This window comes from Cygnus olor, chromosome 3, assembly GCF_009769625.2.
Source record: "Cygnus olor isolate bCygOlo1 chromosome 3, bCygOlo1.pri.v2, whole genome shotgun sequence".
Classification (NCBI taxonomy): domain Eukaryota; kingdom Metazoa; phylum Chordata; class Aves; order Anseriformes; family Anatidae; genus Cygnus; species Cygnus olor.
Genome location: NC_049171.1, coordinates 22,367,475 through 22,380,354, shown reverse-complemented (window position 1 = coordinate 22,380,354; position 12,880 = coordinate 22,367,475). Strand labels below are relative to the sequence as shown.

Below are 12,880 nucleotides of genomic sequence, written 5' to 3'. Positions count from 1 at the left end.
AAATATATTTAGAAAGGATATAATGATTTGCTCATCTTCTACTACATATTCTTTTTGGGGAACGCTAAAGGGTAAGACCACGACAGAGAACAGTAACTTGTGGCTTCCCTGTTCAAAACCAACAGAGATTCTGGGAACTAAGAAGATCAACAAAGTCCAGCAAAAGAGAATTAGGATTCTGTCAAAACATCTAGCTACCTACTAAAGTCCTTGGAGAATACCCAAAATACCAAATATTGACTTGACTTCTAAGATAAATATGGTTTTCACTGTTTGTGTCCTTTTTGTGTTTGCTTTAAATAATTAGCAGGAATCCTCAAGAAAATAGAAAATTATAAGCAAATATTGGACAATAATTGCAAAATGTGTTTAGAATTTGCAGGTACTATTTTAGACACAACCATATTATCCTAAATAATATCTCTTTCATTCAATGAGTAAACTATGAGGACCGTGTGTCCCACTAACAATGACGTTGTTTGAATCTCAACTAAAAAATTCCTAAAGTAAAGCAAAAAACAATTCACAGAATATACTTGGTGAATGTGTTTGGGTAACTAATACAGCCAAGGATGTTACACGACAATTGTTCCATTTATGAGGGAACAAAAGTATCACTTTTAAGTGATGCAGTAAGTTATTACAGAGCCTGTAGTTGTTATAAGGAGACAGAAGGTCTTATGAACAGAATATTTTTATTAACCTTCTTCTTGGAGTCCAAAACCAGAAACAGATAGATAAAGCCACAAGCTTTATCTGTGTGTTTAGGAAAGAATAAGAAAGAGGAAAGGAAAAAAAAAAAGGGGGGGGGGGGGGGGGGGAATAAAAATAACACTTGTTGAACTCTCTGGGACCAATTCCTTAAGTGGAAGGAACTTTAAGTACTTGTCTAAAATTAGAAAGAATGACCCCACATATATTTCTTCTTCACCTTTGAGGGACGCCTCCTGGCCAGCTTCAAGAACAGATTCACTATTATAGGGACAGCAAGCCTGGTAGAATAGCTCCCACACAGATGCGGGACTTAATGCAATGTGTGCTCACTTAAAGTATGTTCAGTACACCAAAACTACCAACTGGGGAAAACCTGCAAAAGTAGTCAACTGAAGGACAGCTATAAGGGTAGGGAAATCTGCCACACTTGCAGCTACCTGAGGTGCCTATCTAAGAATAGCATTGACATATTCAACGTTGTTAGCATTCATTACTGGTGCTTTCAAATGTACCAACAGTACAAGTGTAAATTAGGGTATGAATTTGTAAAGTGCTGTCAAGTTTATAACAACGTCAACAACAACAACAAAAGGAAAAATGCATAAATACATCCAATGCACATTATAAACCATATGATATTACAGAATACCTGAAAAAGGAAGAGTCAAAAGCACCTAGGATAAGACAGAACTGAAAACATGAAAAATATTGTAAATGCCATAAATGAATGAAAATAGAAAGCCATGGTTCAATTTAACAGAGAAAAAAAATACATGGGCACTAAAAATGAGACATAAATCCTTTAATGAAATGTCTTTTCATTCCCCTTCATCTTAAAACTAAAAGATCATTAAAAGAACATGTATTATGGAATTGTGAAATGACAAAAAATATCTTAAAATGGGACAGTAGGACCAGATGACATTCACCCTGTTTTGAATTGAACAGAGGTGGTGTCTGCCCTCTTCTAGAAATCAGAATAAGGAACACTGAGGCTTTGGGAATGAAAAGACTTCAGTGCAATTCATATGGAAATAATGGGCACCTGAAATTCAGAAAGGTGTTAGGAAGATATGGCAATCAATTAGAAAAGAAGGGAATGTGTAAGCTTCAGAAATTATTTATTCTCTTGTATAGGAACCTGTGCAAAGTGAACAGTTCCAAAATAATTAATATAACCAAAAATAAGTATAATTACTTATGTAAGAGGTTATATATATGAGTGGAGAAGATAGGCCAGGTAGATTTAAAAGAGAGGGTATAGTTGCAGCAAATTGTCAAACAGCGCAAATTCAAATTCTCACTTATAATTTCTTGCCCACAGAAGTCAAGGACAACACTTGCATGAATTTAATGAGTTCTCAGAGAGAAGGTTAAATTGAGATTTTCCAGAAGCAGAACAAGAAAAGCAAGGTGTATGTTTCAATCTGATCCTTTAGCACACTTCCAAAAATGTTTGCATTTCTTGCTTTCGAGTAAAGAAAAATCATTAAAAGATCAAAATTACAGCTGAGTAAGTGGGGCTCAGTTCATTCCATTCTCAGATTATTTCAAAATGTTATAGAAACTGTTCCCTTTGTAGGACCTAGAAGGAAAAAATTATCACTTTAGCCAGTGTCAAGAAACAGGCTACAATTCACCAGCATAATGGTCTATTGAACATGTTCAGTGACTGTAGTCCAGTCTCCAAGCAGGTTTTAGAGTGTAATTAGGCTTCTAACTACTGCCATTATGCAGCAAGATGAAGTTCAATGATTTTATTGGCACCATAAATACCAGGCTTTTATGTGATTTTCCACAAAAATATCATCAATCTCCAAAAGTAAATGTCACCTGTGGGTTACTAATTAAAGAGGTGAAATAATGCAGATCCACTTCAAGGCACTCTCTCCCTCTGAAGTCAACACTTTCAGAACATATGTGAACTAAAAATAGCTTATTCTGTTCCACTGAGACTGCCAAGACAGAATATTGCAGTTTCAATACATCCTAGTCTCTAATATTTAGGCTTTCAGTGCTAGAGTTTATTACTTCTTAAATTAAGAAATGCAGAGAAGAGAAGTATTTTGCTGAGGAACACTTCCTCTTCCACCTGTCAATATGTAATTAAAGGAAATGCTCCTTGCTTTTCTATGGTGTAAGAATGCTGACAAGCTTCTCTGGCCAAAAACAGGCTTTGCAACCTCAGGAATAAACTGAAACTTTCAAACAGCTGCACTGTAGGTGGATTTCTCACAGGAAAAGATATTTCCAGTACTGTACTTCACGCCCTTTATATGAACCATACTCCAGCTTGGCAAGGACATGACCTTGCTTTCTTCTCAGCCCAATCTTTTTAGTGTCCCTTAGCAAGAATGGTCTTCCTAGACCATAAGACCATGCATTCATCCTAGACCATGCATTTCTTCTGTTCTTTCATCTTCATGTAGCCATTCAGTGTCTATTTACTGTCGAGGCCAAAATTAAAAATAATAATAAAAATAACGGAAACAGCATCTAAAACTTTTGTATCTATGATTATTGTTGCATTGTCAAGTGCCTCCCACATTATACATAGAATTACTAGCAGTGGCCTCAGAGGGCCTCAGGGAAGAGCATCTTGCTGTTTTGCAGTCAAAATCTGTACGTGAAGCAGCTTTTTTCGGCTTGAGTTCTTTTCCTAAAATATTTGGGTGCTACTTTTAATCAGATGCATTTATTAAGGGTCTAACTTCTTTTTTGCTGTTGGTCATCTCGCTCCCCGAAACGAACATGGACTTCTGAGGGTTAAACTTTGGTCTCTTTTTTTTTGGTATGAATAAGATCACTCTGCAACATGAATTCTACATTATAAAAAAGATTTAGGCTAAAGATTGACACTGCTTTCAAGTATTATCAGACTGATACTAAGTAGTTTTAAACAACTATAAAAATAGAAAAAAAAAACACTATTAGTGCATAAACTGTTATTAAGCAAATTCACACATATATAATACTCAATATGCACTTACATCACTGTTTTCAACTTCTTTATCATTAATAACAAATCTGAAGGTAGAATCTGGTGATAAACTCTCAGCTTGAATCCAGAAACGAACTTCACCTTTCTCAAGAACCTCATAAGCTAATTCTGATTTCAGAGGTATTGCTGCAGGGAGAAAAAAAAAAATAAAAAAATAAAAATAATAAAAAAAAAAGGTAATCAGGAGTCAATAATGCATGAACCCTTCTTAGAAAAGAGACTATTGTAGTAAAACATTAGTATATCCCCATTATTTTTGGAATGCTGAATATAGAATTAATTTTATGCAGGGAAAATGCATCTAATGTTCATTTTTAAATTACTTTCTCAAAGAGAGAGCAGGGTTTACAATTTATTGTTTGCACAATGTTTAAGGAATCTGCTAGTAGCAGCCTATAACATATTGTCAAAGTAAAGTTAAACTCCAAAAAGACTTATAAGTAATGACAATTTTTATTCAATGCAAACTAATATTCTTCTAAATGAATAGAAAGACAAGGAAAGCAAGTTGTTCCATGAGAAATGAAGCTTCCATTGTCTCAGGAAGAACCTTTTGGGAACTCTAGTCATAACCACATAATTATATTTCTTCTAGAAATATAGAATAGATTCAGATCTTCAACTTACTTGGATTTTTTATTTCATTGCTTATTGCCATCAAACGTTCCAACTCTGAAATTAAGAAAAAGATGCATGTTTTCATTTATTCTGAAAAAGTAGTCAGAATATGAGTGTCAAAGAAGGTAGATAAGAGCATCAGCAAATAATTAATCTCCTTACGTCTTATATGTGAAATACTCAACTATCTTCAGAAGACAATGTCTTAAAAATAAGATTTAAGAAACTTAATTTCTGACGCATGGATTTAGTGAATGTTCCTATTTCAAGCATACTGTCTTATGCGAGAGAATCTAAACAGGGGATGAAACCTATTTTAAACTTCCTGTGGGACTGAAACTAAGGATGGGAGACAATAGCTTCTAAACAGTGCATAAGGCTCTTTTATCTGCTGACCTCCTTTCTGACAAAGTACCTGAAAATCTGGTTTTACTGGGGCAGGAAACAACATTGAGTGCAAATTTGTCTGAAAAAGGTGCAGAAAGTTCTACATTAAGTAGAACACTAAATCCTCACGAAGTCTGTGCAAGTCTAGAAATCATCTTCTTAGGTTTTCATACTAACCCTATTTATCATATTAATTACTAGTAAAGATCTGGAATATGAACATCACTGCCAATTCCATATTTACAGATAACACAAAGACTGATGAAAAATAGCAAGTATTTATGACATAGTTGAGGATTTAGCAAAATTACAGAAGAATTTATAGCATTTGAGGAAGTTGGCTGTGATATAATGGTTTTCAGTACTAAGACAAAAACTGACACTCGTTCAGGGACACAGTACAAATACAAGTGTAATTTTGAGTGACAGATATGACCAGAGAAGACGTGCTAAAAGTGGGTCATGAAACATCTTATCTTGAATAGAAAAACCTGGAAATATAAAACCGAAGGCAACAAGACCTATAAACAGTTTTCGGAGTGATGCTTCAAAACTAAACCAAAACGAAGTTCTCATAATCAAATGCAGGCCTGATCATCAATATCAAAAATATTAATCAAAAATATTGCAAGTTTACCTTCCCTAGCAAAAGCAGATATTGGTAATTCTAAGAATATACACAAATGGTCCATGTCCTGGAGAACCATTCTTTTTGTGGCTGCACAATAATTTATTCTCAACTTTGAATGGGATTGATGCGTTTTACACTGTGACAGAAGTCCTGCCTACTATCAGACTTGCACACAGTCTCATTGCTTCTTCTTGAATGTCAAAAAGAAGGTAAGTGGAGAGATAATCATGCTTAGTTTGGGAACTGGGCATAACAACTACAGCCTGTGGGCTGGGAAAGCAACAGTCATTTTTGTGAAAAAACAGCAAAGTTCTTCCCTTCACCTTTCACCTCAGTACCCCTTCATGGAAAACCAAAGTCAGACTGAAGCAAATTTGTTGTAACTCCAATGATATAGAATAGCTAAAATGAAGTAAAGCAAAGCTAATTTAAGTTTCTGTGCATCTCAGCTTTATTATATCATATGTAGAGCCTCAAGTTCTGCCTCTGTCATATTAGATAAGACTCCTTGTTAGGCAGCTAATGAAGAACCAATTATAAGGTATAAAAGGCTAGAAAGTCAAAGCACAGCATAAGTGACATACAAGATGAAGAGGTTCACAAAACAATGAAAAAAGAAATATTTTCTAGTGAAAGTGAAAAAGATCTTTGCGAACAGCATTATAGTCCCAGCATAAAGAAAACAAATCTAATTGGATGTATTTTTTTTTATTGCCTTAACTTATCCCAACTTTCATTATTGTGATAATCAGAAAAATAACTAATCACATGAAGTCAGTTGAGTTGTCTTTTGTTCTTCCTTTATGCACAGGAGAGAATGTGTGGTTTGATTGTTTTTCTTTCTTGGACAATTTTCAGTGCAGTCAAGGTGATAAAATGAAGAAGCACTTGAGATGGTAAGACCCTTACCTTCATCATCCATAACAAAGCTGGATGAAATTCCATCAGTATCACTAACTGAGATAGAATAAGTTCCCAAGTCTGATTTATCAGGATTCTTGAAGTACAGCTTAGAACTAAAATAATCAATAATGAAGGATATAATTAGTGGGTTTTCTCATGTTATAGAGATTTTTAACAGTACAGGCTTCTGGTACTTCGATACAAACTTGCATGACTTACTGATCTCCTTCTGTTTCAATCTTAAATTTATCAGAGTCTTCAATCTCTTCATATGATTTACCCCACGCAAAATGAGATGCGTCTGTAGCTTCTTTGCACTCAAAAGCCAGGTAAATATTACCCTCATCATCCACACCTGAAAAGATTTCTTTCGTTCCTGCAAAATGGGAATCAAATCAAATGTCAAAGGTACATTTCTTTTTAGGGTTGCAATTCAGAAATGATAAAAGCCTATGCAGATTCTGTCCTTCTCCACTTACATATATTGTTTTATTTGCATATATATAGAAGAATGTTTATGTCATATTCCGATTCAGCATCACATTCTAGCAACATTCTTACTCTGCACACACAAAAAAAAGGCATGCTAAAATATTAAAACTTATTGAGAAACAAAGCTATAAAATGAAAATGAATATGAGAATATGTAAACAATTTTATTATCAGTCTTGAAGTTTAAATAGACATGTAATGTTATCCTTCTTTTCACTCAGAGCAAGTAGCACCTCTGTTTATGAAAAGAAAAACTAAAATAACTGATTATCAAAATATTTCCTGCAGTAAATAAAGCAACAAGGCTTGGCAGTACCTCTGTACCCACAGAAGTTTTTAAAGTTTTAAGCCTAAGAGCTCCTGAACTCTCAAAATACTTATCTGCACTAAAATATCAAATCAGATTGATCAAATCCACCTCTAAGTATTTCAGTATTTTAGAAGTAGAGAAGATAAAACAGTTCATTACCTGGCCTTGCCTCAACAAGCACTGGTTCAGATACCTCAGATGACTTGCCTACCCCAGCATCATTCACTGCACGAACTTTGAACACATAGGTATGACCCTCATGTAAATCTGTAACCTTGAACATGATAAAGATCATAGTCAATTTAAGAAGACAGTCTAAACTCTTTTGTTTAACTATATGAAAATGTTAGCAGAAGCATATATGCATATATATCTATATATATCTTTGTTGTACTCAACCATGTGTTCTTAAAACTCAGTTTTGAATTAACACTAACTACAATGTAAATGTTACCTTAAAATAGCGTTGTGCAGTAGGTTTTTCATTAGCAGTGATCCAGTCCTCTTTATCTACTTCCTTATAGTCCACTAAATACCCAGTAATGGGGCTTTTGCCTTCATACACAGGAGCTTTCCACAGAAGAACCAGTGATGTGTTTCTAACTTCACAAACCGTGAGATCATAGGCAGGACCTAAAATATTTCAAATATTGGAATTTCACTTCAATATAATAAACTTTTAAAAAGTAGATATGGAAATGCACAATTTTGATTTTGTTTTGACTGTGTTTGCTTTCAAATATCTCCTCCTATACAATAAACTTAGTATATGTGATATTGAGGCACACAGTAATACCTGCTTTTTATGGTGAGTGACATTAGTATTTGAAAGCATGCATTCTTAGCTGGATCTCAACAACTCCATTCTAAGGGAAAGTTATTCATCTGGAAAATCCACGAAGTTTAAAATTTTCCAACGAGGAACAGAGGTTTCTTGTGTATTATTTAACTTTCTAGTCTCAAATCAAAGTTGTTTCACTGAGCTTAGACTCAGGTTCATAATTTAGCATCAGGATTTTTTTTTCCTGGTATACAGGAAACATGATCCTTCAGCCTGGTCCAAAACCCACCAGTACAATAGACTTGGGATCAGACTTCATGTGCCCTGGCAGAAAAGTATTTTTAATTGTGAGCTGAATAATGATAGCCAAGAAGAACTTCTGAATAGAGTATCTGCTAGGAAATTTATTTACATCTAAAGCATTCCAATGCTGTAGGAACATGTGAGCATTCTTACTTTTGAAGCTATCGGGTAATGTTCTCACTGCGATATTTTCCTCTCCCTTCACTTAACTTTTTTGGTTCCATTCGGTTTAACCTGAAGTATTATTCTTTTTTTTTTTTTTTTTTTTTACTACACTCTTGATATTTATTTATATCTTTAGGCTATAAAGGCATAACCATATCCATTTACTACCATACTGACATCACCTGTGACACAATACTGCTATTCAGCCAAAGAATGTAGATGGCAGCTTGCCTCTTGTAATTTAAATTTAGAGTGAGGGAAGATGAAAGTACCTGAGACTTAAGGATATACCAGTGTTGTCAGCTTGGCCTAAATAAAGGTAATACTTTTCCCTAGTTATTGTCTCATCATGTAAAACAAAGGAGAAAAAACTTACATGGCTGCCATTGCAGCTTATATGATGTTAACTTGTGAGGAACGAACATGAGATTTCTAAAGGTTGAAATTCAGCACATTACAGCAAAAACAGAAGGAGTTTCTCCATAGTGGATAAACACATTTCAGAAAAAAACATATGAGTATCTGCTGCAGATCTTATGAGGTTAAATATTACATTTCTTGTGGAGAGACTGCAATTTTCAGGGAGCCTAAAGTCTTCTCTCAGGGCTCTGGGAAAATCCCAACTTAAATGTCTATATATCCAAAGATACTTAAATTTCCACTAGCAGATGCACTTACTAGAAATCTAGATAGCAGAAGAAAATGCATAATGAAGTATGTTCTATTCTGAGGAGTTTGAGTCCGCAGATGTTTCTTTTCTTTTTTTTTTTTTTTAAAGTCATGTAAAATAATTCATTAGATATCATCTCTAGCTCACAGACGCTCACAGATATACCTAAGACTGAAGTTCTGTAGAATGATGAAATAATAATGGGCTCTGGGGAAGGAATACATCAGTCACACTGGAAGTCTTGCAAGGGGTTTTGGTCATTTGAAGGAAGCCTCTCTTCCATATCAAAATGTGGAAGAATATTTTGTTGACACTGGGAGTATATTGCAGTCACATTACATTAGTCTTCGATATCTTTAGTCAGCCAGGGAAAAGGATCAGCCTCTTTCTTCCAGTCTTAAATCTCAAATATTTCTTTTTGCTGTTGCTAAGCCACTGTTTAAAAAAGGCTTGGGAAATATTTTAACAGGTTTGGATTTGGGGAGACAAGGGGGTTGTTTCCTTGTGGTGTTTTTTAAGCAGGAAGAATGCAATACTCTGCTCAGCTGTTTCATAATGAGAACAATGTAATCAGCTAAGGTGCACAAAGGTCAGATTGTTCATTATGAAAATGAAAATTTCATTCTCTTCATTTCCTGAAAGTACCTTTTACTTTATTTCTTTATATATCATTTAAAATGAAGGATGAAGGATAGTCTTCATTGGTTTACACTAGGCAGTTTCACTGACATTTTCAAAACACTATAAATCACAGATCCATCCTTTCTTTAAGGAAAATATTTGTTCCTCTGATGATGTATTTATACTAAATATTACAGAATGATAAGAAAATGTAATTGACACAATGAAAGTTAAGGTCAAAAGATTAAACATGTTGTTATTGACAGCTTTGTCACGTCATTAAATCCAGAAGGTAAGATTTATGAACTCAGAGAAGAATTTAGCTAGAAAACATGGAGAACAACTCTCTGACACGTCGTTTTGCAGAAAAGAATCTGGATATTAAAAAGAAGTAAACCCTAAACTTAGTATAACAGTGCAATATTTTTTAAAAGACAAATAGAAGAGGATTTATAAACAGGTAAATAATTTTATGATGTGTGGAATTACTCTTTCTCTGCTCAGTATTGGTAAATCTTTATTTGAAATAAGGTCTCCAGTTTGTGTGCTGCCACTCAAGACATGAACCAACTAGAAACAGTTCAAAAGAGGAAAAAAATATATTTGTTTAGAGATAGGGAATACATGATCCAGGGGGAAATACTGCACAAACTGTTTTTTGTTAACTGAAGGAGAAAGCTGGGGCTCTGATAAAGTTTTAAACACAGGAAGTCTGTTGCAAAAAGGAAAGGAACAGTATCTTCTTCACATCTTCAGTGGACAGTACAAGGAATAAAAAGGATTAAATTGCAAGAAGAAAGATTCAGGAATATCAGAAAAACTTTTGTATTGTAAGCACAGTAAGATTAGGAATAGATCCTGCCCAGAGAACCTGGACTTCCCTCATGGGTGGAAGTCTTTAATGATGGATTAAGCAAGCCTCTGTCAACAGCTAGATAAGTATAGCTGATCCTGCATGGGGGCAAGGAGTCAAATTAGATGACATCTGAGGCACTTCCATAGTAAATGATTTTATTATCTCACTGAATTATTACTTGTTTCTAGTTCTAGGCAATAAATACATGTTACATAAAACAGAAAGGGAAAATGAAATTTTCTCGCCTTCTTAAGCTAATTATGCCTTTTTGAAATAACTAAAAATTCCAGTAGTTTTACAAAAATAATTTAAGGCATTTGTTTTTGCTTTATAGAGAAAAAATCTGCACGAACATTTAGGCATGAAGCAGATGTGTGTAGGTGTCAGACAGATCCTGATTACTTAAACAGGTATTAGAATGGATCCTTAATTGTATTCCGAAGCTCGGTGTCATAAGCAGGATACATGTTAACAACACAGCTGTGTTTTACAGCATTTAGGGGAAAAGAAGGTAGAAATACATAAAAGTGGTAGATGCCTGTGTTTCATTATGGGCATATATCATTATATATATTGTGACACCCTTTGTTTAGGGAAATCAGTACCAGACATAAGAACTAGTTTCAGCAAAAGTGATGCTCAGCACTAGTGAGAGTGTTATGAAATAAGCATAGTGGCCCTCAAAAGCCCTTTCACAGATTATTTACAGAACTCAAGCATTACTGAGGGGAATCAATTCCCTAGATGTCTAAAATTTAGGAACAAATTTATATGCTCACGAGATACCTATAGATCAACTTTTTATCTGCTGGGGGTCTCGAATTCACAATACTTCTTATTTAACTTTTTTTTTTTTTTTTAAGGAGATAGCATTGCAATTAACAGGTTTGGGCTGTATCTGCACTGTTAAACTACAAGCAACCTAAACACAGGTTTGAGTACCAGTGCACAATTGTTCCTACTATGTGGTTGTTAGCACATTTTTTTCTAACACTTGGCTAATAACAATCTGTCAGGTAACACCTGGGTACAATCTGAGGTAATCCCATAAATAAGGGAGCACAGTAGGTGAGGCCGTGAGAATTTAGCTGTAAGTTGTGGGGTATGTTGTGATACTTGCCCATAGGCCATGAAATAGGCCCCTGCTGTGTCTTATTTATGAACAAAACCGTAGTTTTGGGGTATGAAGCTCCAGAAATAGTCTTAATATACTGAAGTTATTGTCCTGGGTATAACACAAAAACAAAATATGTTGTACTGGTGAAGAGGGTGAGATGGAGCTTAAAGGTCTGGGGATAAAAAAACTGACAGAAATGAAAACACACAATAAAGGCTGAAGACTTTCTGTTCTGATATGGGCAGTGAAAGAAGGTGATGCTCAGCAAGCTAAGTAAGGGTCACCTACTTCTCAGGACATCCAATGTCATCAGCAGAGATGTGGAGGCAGCTTTTAACAGGCGATCTCAGAAGCAGTGGCAAAATCAACCGGTAAGTATGGCAAGAATGGACCAAAAGACATCCAGCAGTTCGGCTGGAGTGTTACAATGTCCATGTTTTAAGGACTTTATATTAAATGTAAATCCATGAGAAACTAATTAACTTACCAGGTTCTGGCATAGTCCAAGCTTTACACTTAAAATGCTCACTAGGATCTGAAGGTTGACCTATTCCAACTATATTTGCAGCAGCAATTTTGAATTCATAGAAGGCATCTTCTGTCAAATCCTCTACCTTTTTTGAGAAAATAAATTGATATTATCAAAAGCTATGATTTACCGTGTTTAAATAAATGAAACTCTTAAAAATAAACATTTTGCCATTGTTTAATTCATTATCAGGATTTACTGCTCTGCTTGGAGTACTGACAGGCTCTAATCTAGAGAATTTTACTCTTAAACCAAACACGCTGTAGTGGTCTAGGCTGTACTTCCACATTTCTGCCACATCATCCTAGAAATAACAGCACTCAATGCATGGGCATGAGAGGCTGTAAAAGATTAGAACAAAGGTCTTGGGAGCCCCACACAATGAATGGCCACCAGCAGGTAATAAGGGAAGAGTGTTCTAAGATGAAATACCTTCTTTCACTACTTATGAATGATTATTCATAAGCCATTCACTTCAGGAAGAGTTCCAATGGTGTTTTGGCCTACAGACGTTATAGTGGACTGAACGGGAGAGAGGAAAATGGGAAACTAAAGGAAAAGCCGATTCATTCAGTTCAGCAGTGTGCTGGTATAACACTGGGAAAGTCTCTCTTGCCAATTTTTTTCAGGCTTATGTGTCTTTTTCTTTACATTACCTACCATTACAAGATGAGGAAATAAGTATGGAATCCATGCTATGCCTCTGCCAACGTCCCTAGTTAATGAACCTGGACTTTCCCAGTGAGTCTATCACCGCATCACCATCTCAGATTTTGAGGTCA

General features: G+C 35.1%; 1 protein-coding gene across 1 annotated transcript in view; it reads right to left on the bottom strand.

Annotated features, from left to right (window-relative positions):
- MYOM2 (myomesin 2) overlaps positions 1 to 12,880 on the bottom strand; it is a 78,730-nt gene that overhangs the window by 19,752 nt on the left and 46,098 nt on the right. Inside the window, 7 exon segments of the mRNA XM_040553395.1 lie at positions 3,705 to 3,841; positions 4,343 to 4,387; positions 6,261 to 6,367; positions 6,474 to 6,630; positions 7,216 to 7,330; positions 7,511 to 7,689; positions 12,057 to 12,183. Coding sequence (XP_040409329.1) covers positions 3,705 to 3,841; positions 4,343 to 4,387; positions 6,261 to 6,367; positions 6,474 to 6,630; positions 7,216 to 7,330; positions 7,511 to 7,689; positions 12,057 to 12,183 — 867 coding nt within the window.